General features: G+C 44.6%; 1 protein-coding gene across 2 annotated transcripts; it reads right to left on the reverse strand.

The window, feature by feature from the left end:
• Positions 1-9,865: 9,865 nt before the first annotated feature.
• On the reverse strand, positions 9,866-12,805 carry LOC127317886 (uncharacterized). 2 transcript variants are annotated; one of them, XM_051348498.2, is made up of 3 exons: positions 11,647-12,805; positions 11,129-11,393; positions 9,866-10,231 (listed from the first exon to the last, which is right to left on the reverse strand). In XM_051348498.2, exons 1-3 carry the CDS (start codon positions 12,160-12,162, stop codon positions 10,227-10,229), a joined length of 786 nt encoding a protein of 261 aa, XP_051204458.1. In that variant the 5' UTR covers positions 12,163-12,805; the 3' UTR covers positions 9,866-10,226. The 2 variants fall into 2 exon arrangements, with proteins under 2 accessions (XP_051204458.1, XP_051204451.1); XM_051348491.2 differs by having other exon boundaries at positions 9,866-10,267; positions 11,647-12,804.
• Positions 12,806-14,163: the final 1,358 nt, after the last annotated feature.

The following is a 14,163-nucleotide window of genomic DNA, read 5'->3' on the forward strand; positions in this document are numbered from 1 at the left end:
TCTGCAGTCATACATGTTGTAATCATATTGTAAAGCTGTCGTCAATGCTATTTTTCCGTCATCATAGTCATCTTATTGAAATACATGCATCTCAGCTGAGAAAAAAGTTGAGCTCCTCTCAAAATTTCCACTGTGCATCTGGAAGGAAAGAAATAAAATGTTCTTTGCAAAGCAGGAAATCATCTACAAGTGTTGTCGCCCGGTTGGACTGTAAAATCTTTTTCATCCGTTAATTGATCGATCTACCAAGATTCCACCCTTACAAAAAAAAATGGAGAAGATTATACAGGTTTTTTTTTGAGCTGAAAACTGTAGGGGAGGCCCCGACAGTAAATATTTTATTAAAAGAGATAAAATATGTACAAGAGGAGAAGAAAGGAGGGAATGTACAAAAGGTCCTAGCCCTGGGCATAACCCAAAGAGAACTACAAAGCGTCTAGCCAAGCTAAGAGAGGGGTTTTTTGGTCATCCTTTATTCTGTAACAGAGAAGGAAGATGTCCCTCTTAAAAGAAAAGGACCAAGCTCTAATAGAACGTGTTACATTGTCAAAAATAAAAGCGTTCCTTTGCTTCCATAGATTCCAGGTGGCAGTGGCAAACACTTCAAAGAAAAAAAGGCTTCCTGAAGATTCCTTGTGCAGTAGCAATCATCTCAGAGAGTTCTATGTTGTCTTCAAGAGTGATGCCAATGGATTGCCAACAACATTTACTGAAGTTACAATTCCAGAAGAGATGGTCCCTGGTTTCTAACAACCCATCATCGCAGAGACGGCATATTCCGTTGTCATTGAGTGAAAAACTTTTCCTTGTAAGCATATCCTTGGTGTTTAGGCGGTCGTTAGCGAGAAGCCAGAAGAAAGATTTAATCTTGGGGGTGCACTTTGATTTCCAGATCCATGAAGAGAAGGTTGGGGCTTGAATGTGTTTGAAGGTTAGCTTATAAACCTTGTTGGCGGAGAAATGAGTGCCCCAACTATAAAACCATAGGTCTTTTCCATCAGCGTTCCGAGTGGATCTGGTCTGGTGTATAAGGTGATTGAACTCATGAAACTCCTCGAAGGCTTGGGCGGACAACGGGAGATGGAAAGCATCAATAGGGTCGTCCAATTTGAGAATATTTTTCACAAAAGCTAGCTTATTAATAGCGATGGAGTGTAGCCTAGGGAACCTTGTCATGAGGACATCCGAAGCCCAATTGTCGCTCCAAAAGAGTGCAGTGTCACCAGTACCAATCGCGCATGAGGCAATCCTCTTGAACTTTGAACAAAGCTTGACAATGTCCCTCCACCAAAAAGAGCTTGAAATGTTAGAGGCTTGTGGAGTGGAATTATTATAGCTCTTCCAAATTAGATGGACCCAGGGAATGTTCGCCTTATTGAAAAATTTGTGCAAAAATTTGATAAGAAGAGCCTCATTGTGGGAAGCAAGGTTACTGATACCCAGACCCCCTCTCGATTTTGGTCTACATACTAGGTCCCATGCTGCCAAAGATTTGGGCTCTGTTGGAGTTATCCATTTTACCCCATATTCCAATTCTTCTACTTTTATCCACAATTTCAATGGCTCCATCTGCAATTTTGAGAGTGGAGAGGTAGAAAGTGGGTAGAGAGCTGAGAATGGCCTTAGTCACCATTATTCTACCATCAAAAGAAAGGAAGGAGGCAGTGGCAGCAAGGCGATGATTAATCCTCGAATATAGCGGGCCGAGGTCACGAATGCGAGGTCTGCTTAGGCCAAGCGGGAGGGCGAGATACGTGAAGGGGAAAGTTTCTAGCTTGCATCCAAAGAGGCCAGCCAAGAGGGTCGCTTTCACATTAGAAACATTAATCGGGAGTAAGCAAGATTTGGCGAAATTAACCCTTAAACCCGTTGACTGGGCAAAGGTTTCCAGGATGCTTTTAAGACATAGAAGTTGCCGAGAGCAAGTGTCATCCGCGTATTGGATTATTGGAAACTCTCCGTTCACCGATGGGATGGGGTGTTGAAGGAGATTGATTTGGCTAGCTTTGTCGATGACAGTTTGAAGAAGATCAACTGTAGATACATATAGAAGAGGAGATAGAGGGTCGCCTTGTCTTAGCCCTCGTCTGCAATGGAAAGTTTTCCCTGGAACGCCATTGAGAAGGAACGCAGAAGTGCCAGAAGAGATAATACAATTAATCCAACCGATGAACCTATCATCCAAGCCATACTGTTTCAGCATAGATATGATCGCGTCATGTTCGATCATGTCAAAAGCTTTAGTAAAATCAAGTTTGAGGACAATGATCTCTTTTTTAGACTGATGGCATTGATGGAGAAATTCGAAGCTCCAAGCGAGGCAATCCTGAATAGTCCTGCTTTTGATGAAACCATATTGGTTTTGATGAACGATCTTGAGGATCACCTTTTGAAGGCGATCAGCAAGAAGTTTAGTGAGAAGCTTAAGGCAGGAGTTGAGAAGCGAGATAGGTCTATAGTCTCCAAGATTTTCAGGGTTGAGAACCTTTGGTATAAGAGTAATAAGAGAGTTATTGATGCTTTGGAGGTTCACATTGCCATTGTAGAAAGCATGACAGAGTGCATGAAAATCATCCTTAATAATATGCCAGCACCTTTTAAGAAAGAGGCCATTGAAACCATCCGGACCAGGGGATCGATCAGTCGGAAGCGATTTGATGATATTATCAATCTCCTCAGACGTGAAGGGAAGAGAAAGTGATTCCAGCCCATCAATCCTAGCAATGAGGTCTCCAAGAGGAAAGTGCATGGTTGGTTTATCTGTGTGGCCTAGCCGCTTGGAGAAAGTGTTCCAGATTATAGCTGCTTTGGCTTCATGATCATTATATGAGATGCCGTCATTTGAAGTAAGAGATGGGATTTTATTCCTTCTATAGGACTTTGTGGCAGCAACATGAAAGAATTTCATATTCTCCCCTCCCAATATTACCCATCTAATGGTGCATCTATTCTTCCAGTAGATGCGCTTACAATGTAAAAGATTAGCAATGCGCTCTTTGATTATATTACGGAAGTTGAACTCTGGTAGCGAGAGCGGTCTTTGCTCTTCCAAACCATCGAGGAGATTCAGCACCAAGTTGCATCTGTCCATCCACATGGAGAGACGGGAAGTGTTTTTGCTCCAATTTTTAAGCGCTTTTCTTGTATTCTTGAGTTTCGAAGAAATTATACCCGCACAGTATCTAGCCCTGCAAGGGATTGCCCAAGCATTCTCCACCACATTCATGAAGCCTTGACAATCTAACCAGAAATTTTCAAAGCGGAAATTTTTTGCTTTAGGGATATCAGTCCCAATTGATATCAGGAGGGGGACATGGTCTGATGTGTTGCGGGTGAGGGGTTTTATCTCAGTATTTGGAAAGGTCGAGGTCCAGAGTGCCGAGGAGAAAATCCAGTCTACTTGTTCCAATAAGGGGCTCTGCTGCATGTTGCTCCATGTGAAGGCTCGGCCTAAGATAGGGATTTCAACCAGCCCATGGGAGTTGATGAAGTTGTTAAAAGTGCACATGTCCTGTAGGTTCCCACCTTCCCTATTCCTGTTTTCTTCGGAGCGGTAGAAGTTAAAATCCCCAGCAAGAAGCCAGAGTTCATTATCCGGAATTTCCAAGTTCATCATCCATTCGACAAAAACGTCCCGAGCTTCACCGGTACATGGGCCATATATATTAAGAAGATGCCAGCTTTGTCCAGAGACCAGCGATGTGAATTTGATGTGTACAACGAATTGCATAGATTCTATGACCTGGCCATGGAAGAGAGATCCATTCCAAATAGTGATAATGCCCCCCGAGCTTCCACACGAGGGGAAGTATGCAAAGTGATCAAAACGTTTTGGTGCGAATTTACGGATGTATGAGTGGTCAAAAAAGTCTCTTTTTGTCTCTTGAAAACATAAGATAGAGCAATTTGACTCATCTATTTTTTCCTAATCGCATCTTGTTTGACTTCAGCACCAATGCCTCTAATATTCCAATTCAGGATGAACCTCGATGGCTTCCAGAGCCAAACATGGCATAAATAAACCAAGGGCCAGCCAAAACCAGGCCAGAAGGTAGATATTAAGAGGGAACTCAATCCCCACAACAGGTTCAGTACACACGAGTAGCTTAATATAGTGCTGAAGTTGCAAATAAAAAGGAAGAGACCACAACATAGCAAAAGGTAAAGCTGGCCGAAGTCATGTCCCTGCAGTGCTTCTGCAGGCTGCGGCGGTCTTCTACTTCTTCAGTCCACATCTTCATTGGGAATGATCAGATGGAGCAGCTTATCATCGGCAATCTCCTCAGGAGGGATGCCACAGAAGCTAGTCCCAAGTGGGTGTATAGTCTCTACCGGCAGATGTGGGGATGGCTTGCGATGAAGTGGAGAGACGTTAGGGATAACAGCCATATTGCTATTCTTGTGTTCAGGTAAAGAAGCAGAACTGATCATCTTTAGTTTAGGAGAGCTCCTTTTGAAGAGTGTATTCTGACGTGCTTCCATTGGAATGCTTTTGCAGAACTTCTGGGAACCAACATCAGAGGTGAGTCTGTATCCGTCTGCACGGTTGTTGAGACGGGGGCTCCTTCGCACGGTGTGGACTGAAATTGGAGTGCCATGGCGTTTGCGGCGATGGTATGTGATGAGGATACCCTGCCTGTTGCAGAAGCGATTGAAAGCAGGGGGGTTGGGATTGCTGAAAGCTGGTCCGGAGATAGACAGCGGGCTGAAAGCAAGTTTCTTGGTGATTTTTTTGGCTTCAGACATATGGCACCCCAGATTTATAGTGGCAGAGAGCTTCTTAACAAACTGATCTGCCAAAGCCCTTTTGTTCTGTGTACTGATAAGCATGCTTTTTAGAGGCCCTCCGGAAAGATTAACCAAGAGATCTTGCAAAGTAGTGAGGTTTCCTTCATCAGCCGGAGTGAGTGTCTTGCATAAAGATAAAAGGGCATTTGCTGGAGTAGAGCCTGCATGAAGATTCATGAAGTGACAGGAAGGTGTCCACTTAGAGGTACAAAGGGGGGAGCCAGACACGTATGGGAGTCCAAACTTTTTGAAATCCTGAAGAAAAGAGGCAATCTGGTCATCACTGTATCCAGCACTATTCAGGTCCTTGGCAGCTTCAAACATATTGACGGGCAGCTTTGGCATCCAAGGTCGAGATCCAGGATAATAAGGTTTACCTGAGCACTTGAATTCTTCAAGAGTAGCCAAAATTTCCACTTCAGCGTACCCCGCCAATTTGAGATCCTTGGCAGCTTCTGCAAGGTCAATTGGTTCAGACCGCTCAGAGCTTGATTCCTCAGGGGTCTTGAGAAAAAATCCTTGATTATGATCATCATCTTGGGGAGAGACAACAACAGAGGTATGCCCACCACCTAGGGAGGGAGTAGGAGCAGCAGAAGTGACAACCGACATAATCCTGTCCACCGGTCGCACATTGCCAGCTGATTGCTCTGCATTATTGGCACCATTGGCAGACCAAAGAGCGTTCCATGCTGCATCAACAGGATGTTCTGGGAGAACTGGACCTTGGAAGGGGTGTGCATCAATGTTGCCACGGTGGGGACAAGGCTCTGATGGTGTTAGTCTCGTTGGTGCTTGGAAACCAGAACTAGGAGACTAGTAGCTGTCATGCATGTGTGGAAGACTGACTAATTGGTGGCCAACACGCATTGGTGTTTCCTAGTCATAATAGATGCCTACAATGAAGGGAATGTATGGAACACTTGAAGAGCTTAATTTTCTTACTTTTAGCTGTAAGATCAATTTGGTGGTATCCCATCTTAAATAAATCTAGGACTGGACTTAAGACACTTCAAACTTAGTCTTCTAGACAAATTTGTCTCAGTTTATTTTCCCTCAATTAGCCACTCAAGTACTGAAGTGATGGACCTCCAGGAAAAAGAACAGTACTTGAACCCAAACGAAGTGTATTTTTTAGAACAAAAAATGCTCTATCTACAAGAATTGGTTTGATCAAGACGAAATCAAATTGAGGGAATCCTTAAACTTGTCTAGAAGAATAAGCATGGATCAAGTGCATCCTAATTAAGATTTTTTGCGAAAGACATCCTAATTAAGCTTAATTCTTTCTTCAAATCAAGTACCTGAGCTGGGTCGATTATGTTAGAACCTGCAAATTATGTATGCAATATATAATGCAATTGATGCTACCAAATAGTGCCCAAAACTACAAGTTAAAGTGATCAACGGTTGTATGTGGTGTGTTCACTGTTGAAGTGATCGACAGTTCAACACTAGCTAACGGGAGACCATGACCTGTGAGTCTGTGACTAAAGGGAAGCCATGATATCACTTTGCTCCTACGACATGAAAGCACTTCCTCCTAGTATAGCAGTATAGCACTTTGCTCCTAAGTGTCTTGACTCTGGAGGGGAATACCGTGAGCCGTTTCAAAGAGAAAAGTCTGCGGACATTGTTTTCAAGATCAACAAACTCCACTTCCTCCTAGTATAGCACTAACTCAGGTCTATTCCACAAACGTCAGGGAAGCATCGGGCACACCTGTAGAGGTAAAACTCGCAGCAATACGATGTCGCAGCGACATATCATTTTACTGATCTGGAAGAAATGCATCCAGGCATCAAACTTGATGCAATTTCTACAGCGCATATTATTTTCTAATGACAGATAGTATTTTTCATGGGAACCACAAGCCATCGCACCAGGGATGATGCCAAACATCCGACTGTAAAATTCCACTCACTGTTCAAGGAGCGGCGGGTTGTGGGTACCGTGATGTCATGCAGAAGCGACCTCACCTGGCAAGCAGATAAGGATCTCGGGCACCCCATGAACGCCGCTTGCAGCTGCTTGGTCTCGGAGATGTGGCAGGTGGCGGCCGGAGTTCAGAGGGATGGCTGGCGTTGGGAAGAGGAATACCTAGCGTAGGAATACGGCGAGCCCGATAAGGGCTTATTACAAATCCCAGCCCAGCCCACTAAACTAATTTTGTGGCCCGAACAGATGGCCCATCCTAGCTGAGCTAAAAAAAAACGTGTTTGTTTCAGAATATTGACCATTACCAAACCCACGCGAGCCATCATCTTTAACACGTAGAAAATGGCAGAGAACAAATTTATACTTCACATTAGATCATAGGAAGTACTACATAAGTTATGCAAAACAAAACAAAAACTTGTAATCATATATAACCCTGGCATGCATAGGTTTTAAAAAACGCGATATTTCTGCGTTAATAGCACGCTATAACATATTTGGAGGGTCTACGTTAAATTTTAGTAATTTTTCTCGCTCTCGCGCTATTTACGAAATAGCATGCTATATTGCGCTAAAAACTTTATAGTGTTAGCGCGCTATTTTTCAAGCTAAGTTCTTTCACTTTTTCGTGGTGATGAACTACAATCTGTTGGTTCTTCTTCTGAATCAAAAGATAATATCGCTAATGCTGATGATTCTTAGTAATAATCTATAATATCTATAAAGTTGATCCCCACTATGTTTATTTAATGTTTGCAAGCTGCACATGCAAGATGGCCACGTCACCTGATTAGCCTTGGCTATTAGATTGGGCTTTGAATCAATTCTAGCAATGGATTCTTATACCATACGACAAAACAGAATAGTTGATCCATATTGCTCATGCAACACTTTCAGGTCACCACAACTCCCATGCAATAACTCTGATTAAGCTTCACCGATGGCCCTCTTCGTCTCCCCTTCACCGCAATGAAATCCAAGTCTTCAACATGCATCTTCTCCCTTTCCCATTCCAATTTAAAGCCATGTTTTTCCTCTCTATTTATAACTGCAGCAGGCGATGCATATACTCACTTCCATTTTCCGACCGGATGAGCGCCGAGTGGTACGTCGCTCCTCCGGGCGCAGCCGAACTGCCGAACGACGGTGATTCCACCACCACTTCCGCAGCTGGCTTGCATGTTGCTGACGCTTGCAGGCTACAGCTGCAACGGACAAGAGGATGATGCCATCTTCAGGGCGCTGGTGTCCTCCAACGGATTCACGTCCGCCAGCTGGTAGTCTCATGGTAGAGCGGACGAGTGAGCTTCTGCAGTGTTACATCATCGAGCACATATAGGACCGGAATCGGTACTTAGCCGAGCGGCCGCCGGCTGTCTTCAATTGATCGTGTGCATGCATATTAGCGTCATCGTCAGGTTTCAAACATCAACTAATCACCGCTCCATTTTACCTTTTTATTCATATCCTACGTTCTGTCATATTTCCTTCTGTATATATGATTCATCCTTTTTTTCTCTTTCCAACAGCGAGCGACTGATTGCGAATTGTCGCACTATATCCAAAAGAATGCCATATTTCCTTCTGTATGGCTCATCTTTTTTTTTTTCCAACAGAGACAGACTAAATACGAATTGTCGCAGTATATCCACGAGGACAAATTTTTGTAACTGGAATTTTTCTATTATCCACCCGTGATCTATATCATTCTCACGCTATGCCTCCTCAAACCACCCATATATCGATTAATTAGATTTGATTTACTTTTTGGTCAGCTTATGTTATTTACTTGAGAGAGTTTAGATAAAATCAAGTGCTTAAGAGACAGAGCTCCCATATATTTGTATTGAATTCATGTAAACACCACACGGGGCGCCTGTGCAGGCTTCTATTTTTGCGCGTAGTGACAACATGATGTACTCAGTACTGCCTATATGCAACGCATTGGAAATTATTAGTTCACCATTATTAGGAATTTACAATGAATTACATCTCTATTTGTATGTCAGTACCGATGCTCTCTTCCGTTTGTCCGTAGGTGACACAAGTCTCCATTCTCTTAAGTTTTACATTTTGAGTGCAAGACAAATCATATGTTTCCTGGATCACATTCACTATCAATTCAGGGGTTGCACGTCAACGATAATTAGTTAAATTGTCGTACTCCAGCATATTATTTTAGAAATTTCCGCAGCAACGCGCGGGGTTTTCATCTAGTTTATACTATGTTGTTGCCTTGTGGAATGCTCATGTTAGCCTTCTGAAAAATTGTAGATCTATTTTTTGTATGTGGTTATGTATGTATGATTCCGTCATTTTTGGACTATATATCCAACCTTTTTAGCGAAATCCTTTATTTTTAGGCTACATTTGGTATTTTTTTTCAAAACGCTAATTGAAATATAGCATGCTATTACCATGATATAGCGTCCATAGCGTTTGAAGTAGGCTGCCGCTATTTCATTTAGCACGCTATTTAAACCTTGATGCATACCCAAAAAACGGTGTAAGCTCCAAACTTTTGCTGATTAACCTTGGTTGACAGAATTGTGATTCCTAATCATATCGGAACCTCTATGATAGGATCGTAAACCGTAGGATCGGAACTATCAAAATCATAAAACCATATAAATCCTACTTAATATAATCTTAGAATTGATCCACACAATTTGAATTGTAAAGTTGTAAAATCGCATAGTTGAATCATGATTCTGATAACTATGGATGAACTCATGTCGAATAATTGGGCTAGTGACATCCACACAAACCTGGGCTTGCACGAGATCGTGCAATACATGTTGTTGTGGCGAGAACTAAGTTGATATGCACAATTTTTGAGTCGCCTCCCACCTCTGCGCCACGATTTTCATAACAAAGATTTGCAACAATATAACTAGCAGAGTTCACTGCATGTCCAGAATTCAAAAGAAAACTGCAGTGTTCAGTGTACTGAAACTAGAATGGAGAAGGATGCATAAACTGAGAACAACCTTCATGGTAGAATTATTATTCGAATTTCAGATAACCTTTTCGACTTCAGAATTTTGCACCCTAGTGTACTCATCAGAGAATTAACTGGGCCAACACAAAATGGTAAGTCTAGGTTGCTGTTGTCACACATAACGAACAAAGAAGAATAGAAAGAAAGGGTGCTGCCTTTGGTTGGAGTGAAACTTCATACAGCACAGGTAAACTCAAATGCTACATCCAAGATAAATGCAGCTAACAGAAATGAAGTTTTTGCCAGAATAAGAACGCGGCCATTACAGATCAATGTCACTGCTTTATTATTCAAACAGGTTCTGAACTTTTAGAACCGTTAGGTCAAAGCAATGTCACTAGAACAGATAAGTTTCGCCAGAAACACAAGAGCCAGAGAGTTTTTCTCAACCTATATCTCTATGCAAAAAAAATTAAGATTTCTCATGTTGCAGTTTCCGAGGCAGCGACACTTCTGAAGAGGTGAACTCTAAGGCAAGGAGACCTACTCTGTTCTTTCTCTACTCTGCATTGAAATCCGGGTATCGCAGCCCGCCGTTTACTGAATTAGGAGAAATAGTGAAGCAGTATTTAGCAGAAATGAGAGAAAAATTTAGGCAGCATGCCACATGAACTGCAACTGTTGCAACAGATCAATGATCCCATATTGTTAAAACAAGTCAACAGCAAGATCAAGAAAACAGCTGATGTATAAAAACCTGTAAATAATTTAATGTGCAGAAACTAGCTTTCATGTAGTGCTGCATTGAATTTTGCTCACATTCATTGAAAACAATTACAGTAGGCCAAAACAATTACAGTAGTATAAATCAGTGTCTTCTTTGTGAAGCTGAACTGAGGTGAGTGGGCTGATTTGGGTTTTCAAGTTCCAATGTTTTTCAGTAGCAGCAAATGTCATTAAATTGAAGAACTGAATCATATGAACCTGGGACAGTTGTTTCAGACCCATTAATTTCAAGTGACTGGTGAAATGATTTTCCCCAGCAACCAACTAGCTTTAGGCAACTTTCTAGCATACACAGACTGATAAATCCAAAAGGCACAATGTAAATACCTATTGTTTAGGTTCAGCTAACTTCAGTACTCGTATCTACAAGACTACAACAGTTCATACCATTCCCAAGTCCTAACTGAATGAATTCAGTGACAGTTTCAGTACACTGTTCTCAGACTAGGATTCCCGAGTTCTAATGACTACAATATATAGTTTCTTGACACTAACATTTAGAATAATCTGATCCGAACTGTAACGGTTTCAGTATAAGCTTTCCAAGCACGGGTAGATTTTGTAGATAAAAAGCACATGCAGATTAGCACACTCCGGTAATACAAACACCAAAAGATCATGGCCATGCAGCAAATAGTATCTGCCAGTTCCAGTACATATATCAGGATCTCTCACCTGGCTCCGGCGTGATTACGAGGGTCTCTCTGCTGCGGGATAGGTTGACGACGAGTGGGGTATTGCGACCGTATCTGCCCGCTCGGACGTACATGACGAGTTCGTTGGAGACGTTCCCTGGGATGCCCAGCCGGCTGACCAGCTCGTTCCTCAGGCGGTGCACGGACCTTCCCCTGAAAGTGAACGAGATGTCGTTGGCGTACAACCCTTCGCCGTTCCCCGTGAACATCACTACCCGCGAGTGCTGAAGAACGGAGAGGTGGAGCTGCGTTGCACAGAAGCATGGTTATATTCAGGAAGGCGCAGGAAGTCAAGAAACAGAGGCGGCAACCAAGAATTGCTCCCAAGCCCCAACGGAACAAGGATTGCTCCCAGGCGAATGAATTTAGCACCATTTCCGATCCCCGCGGTTAAATTTCCGACGAAGGTTAACGACAATCTAGATTATGGAACCGCCCCCCTAAACCCCGAAAGCAACTCGAGAAGAATCCAGAAGCGGGCGGGCATGGCGAACTCACCCTAGTCGGACGTGGAAGGCGGGGGATGCGGTCGGTGATGGGGACGGGCTCCACCACCCACCGCATCATGGTGCTGATTTTGTCGACGTCGTGGACGCTGGCGACGCTGTCGTTCCAGATGAGGTACTTCCCGTTGCCGCGGAGGTAGCCGTAGCTGTCCGGGCCGCCCTGGGCGACGTGGCGGCGGAGCAGGATCTCGCCCCGGGACCCGACCCTGACGGGCTGCCACCTGATGGCCTCATCCTCGAGCCCGTCGTAGCTCCGCTGCGCGACGCGGAAGCCGAGGCAGCCGAGCGGCGCCGGGGCGTCGGTGGCGTAGAGGTAGCGGCCGTAGGCGGCGCTGTGGAGGAGCACGTGCTGGTAGTCCCCGTAGTAGCGGTGCACGAACCACGCCACCTTCATGGATCTCCGACGGCGGCCGAGGGAGACGCCAACCCCGTCCTTGTCGGCGCGGAGGTAGGTGCCGTGCACGGCGCTCCGCAGCCGCACCGGGTACCCGTCGGGGAACTGGTCCATCTGCCGCCGCCGGCGCTGCTGGACCGCCGAAGAGCAGAGGCCGTGGGAGTGCGAGGTGGAGGGAGAGGTGGCGCTCCGGCGAGGGGGTGAAGAGGAGAGGAGAGGCGAGATGTTTGTTGAGAGTTGAGGCGGTTACCTTCGGGCGCCAAGGATTTCAAGGTGCCAGCCTGACACGCCACCGCCGTGCCGGGCTTTGGGCACAAGGTGGGTTTGTGGGCTGTTTTCTCGGCCTGGCCCGCCAGGCCCAAACCCTCACGAGCGCGGGTCTCTCCGGCGGCGTCGGCCAGGGCCGGCTGCGCTGCACCACCCTTCCCTTCCCCGGAAGAGCCTCTCCTGCCGCTCCAGCGCGCCGGCGCGGCGACGAAACGGCCGGTGGCATTGCTCCCTCTTCTTGCCCGGCTGCCCCCGCGCGGCCGGTGCACGGACGCCGCCACGCCCGCCGGCAGGCACCAGCGAAGCGAGGCAGCGCGACGACGGCGAGGAGCGAGCGAGCCACCATCAGATCCAGCTAGGATGTGTCTCCCTCCTCTCCGTTGCTGGCTGTGGCTAGTCGCTAGCAGCTTCGTTCGTGAGAGTAAAATTGTGACATGGTAGTGCGTTGCGAACTTGTCGTGGTCGGCTGGCTTGGCTCGACCAACGCAGCACGAACACGGCACACTGCTGATCATCTCTCTCTGTAATTATTATTTTACTTGTAACAATCCACTTTATTGAATTCGAATATTAAGGATTTCAATCTGCTTGGATTGGATGGCAAGAGCTCTACAGAAATGGGCCAAAGAAAGAATGAAGGAAACCATGGCTAAAGGCGGATATTACACATGAAGTGATCTTCCAACTAGACTTAGCTCCTTGTATTTTTCTGATACAAATAGACATATTATTTCTTGTATTTGGATTTGTAGAACTTAAGTTATGAATTTAGCAAGTCTTAATGTTAATATAAGCATTGTAATTATTTGACATGTTTTAAATTAGTATAACAAGCCATGCGGCCCGGTGGTGCAAACCGTGAAAATAGAGAGCTGTCACAAGATGAGCTACTGCAAAGAAAATTTCTGTAGAGCTCATGGGAGTAGGGAAAACCATATACCGAAATTAATTGGGCGGCAAATATAGGTTAATGAACACAAATACAAAGCACAAATTCTCTTCAACCATTTCCAGAACCTCATCGGCACTCGGGGCCAACGAAGTGTGGGCCCCAATTGGGATGCCTTGGGGATCCCAGCCCTTGATCTATCACATCTTGAGGTACCTTTCTCGGATGAGGAAATTATGACTACACTTATGGATATGCACGGAGAGAAGTCACCTAGACTAACGGTTTCACCCTTTTTTCAAGCGTTGTTGGGAATGCATCAAGAATGATATGAGTGTTGTATTGGGATAGTTACACGAGCTGCATGCAAATAAATGGAATCTCTCGAAAGCAACAGGATTGCTTTTACACATCAGTCTGATGCATGTGATGGCAAAGATTGCATGCAAAATACTTGCAAATGTGCTAGCTCCAAAGCTGAATATTCTAAAGTGTGATCATGGAAGCCAATAAAAATACCCTTTGTTGTTCCTCAAGTTGGACATCACCAAAGCTTTTGACTCGGTTAGGTGGGGCTCTATTTTATATGTTATGATGGGATATGGATTTGGCAAGAAATGGTGTGATCTTGTCTTCATTGTGCTTGCAAGTGCATCCTCCAGAGTATTAGTCAGCGAAATCTCGAAGACCATTCTGGCACAAAAGAGGGCTATGTTATTCATCCTAACCATGGAACCCCTGCATCAGGTTTTTTGAAAAATTCACAAAGCATCATTTTCTCTTGCAACTTGGATAGAGATATGCATCCATTCTCACCAGCCTTTGTGCAGATGATGCCGCCTTGTTTTGTCAAACCTGTGAAAGAAGAGATTAAATTATTCGATGCAATTCTTGAAGTCTTCAGTGCCACATTTTTGGTCCACGGGGTAAATTTGCACAAAAGTGATCACCTACCACAT

The sequence above is a fragment of the Lolium perenne genome, chromosome 1 (assembly GCF_019359855.2).
Source record: "Lolium perenne isolate Kyuss_39 chromosome 1, Kyuss_2.0, whole genome shotgun sequence".
NCBI lineage: Eukaryota > Viridiplantae > Streptophyta > Magnoliopsida > Poales > Poaceae > Lolium > Lolium perenne.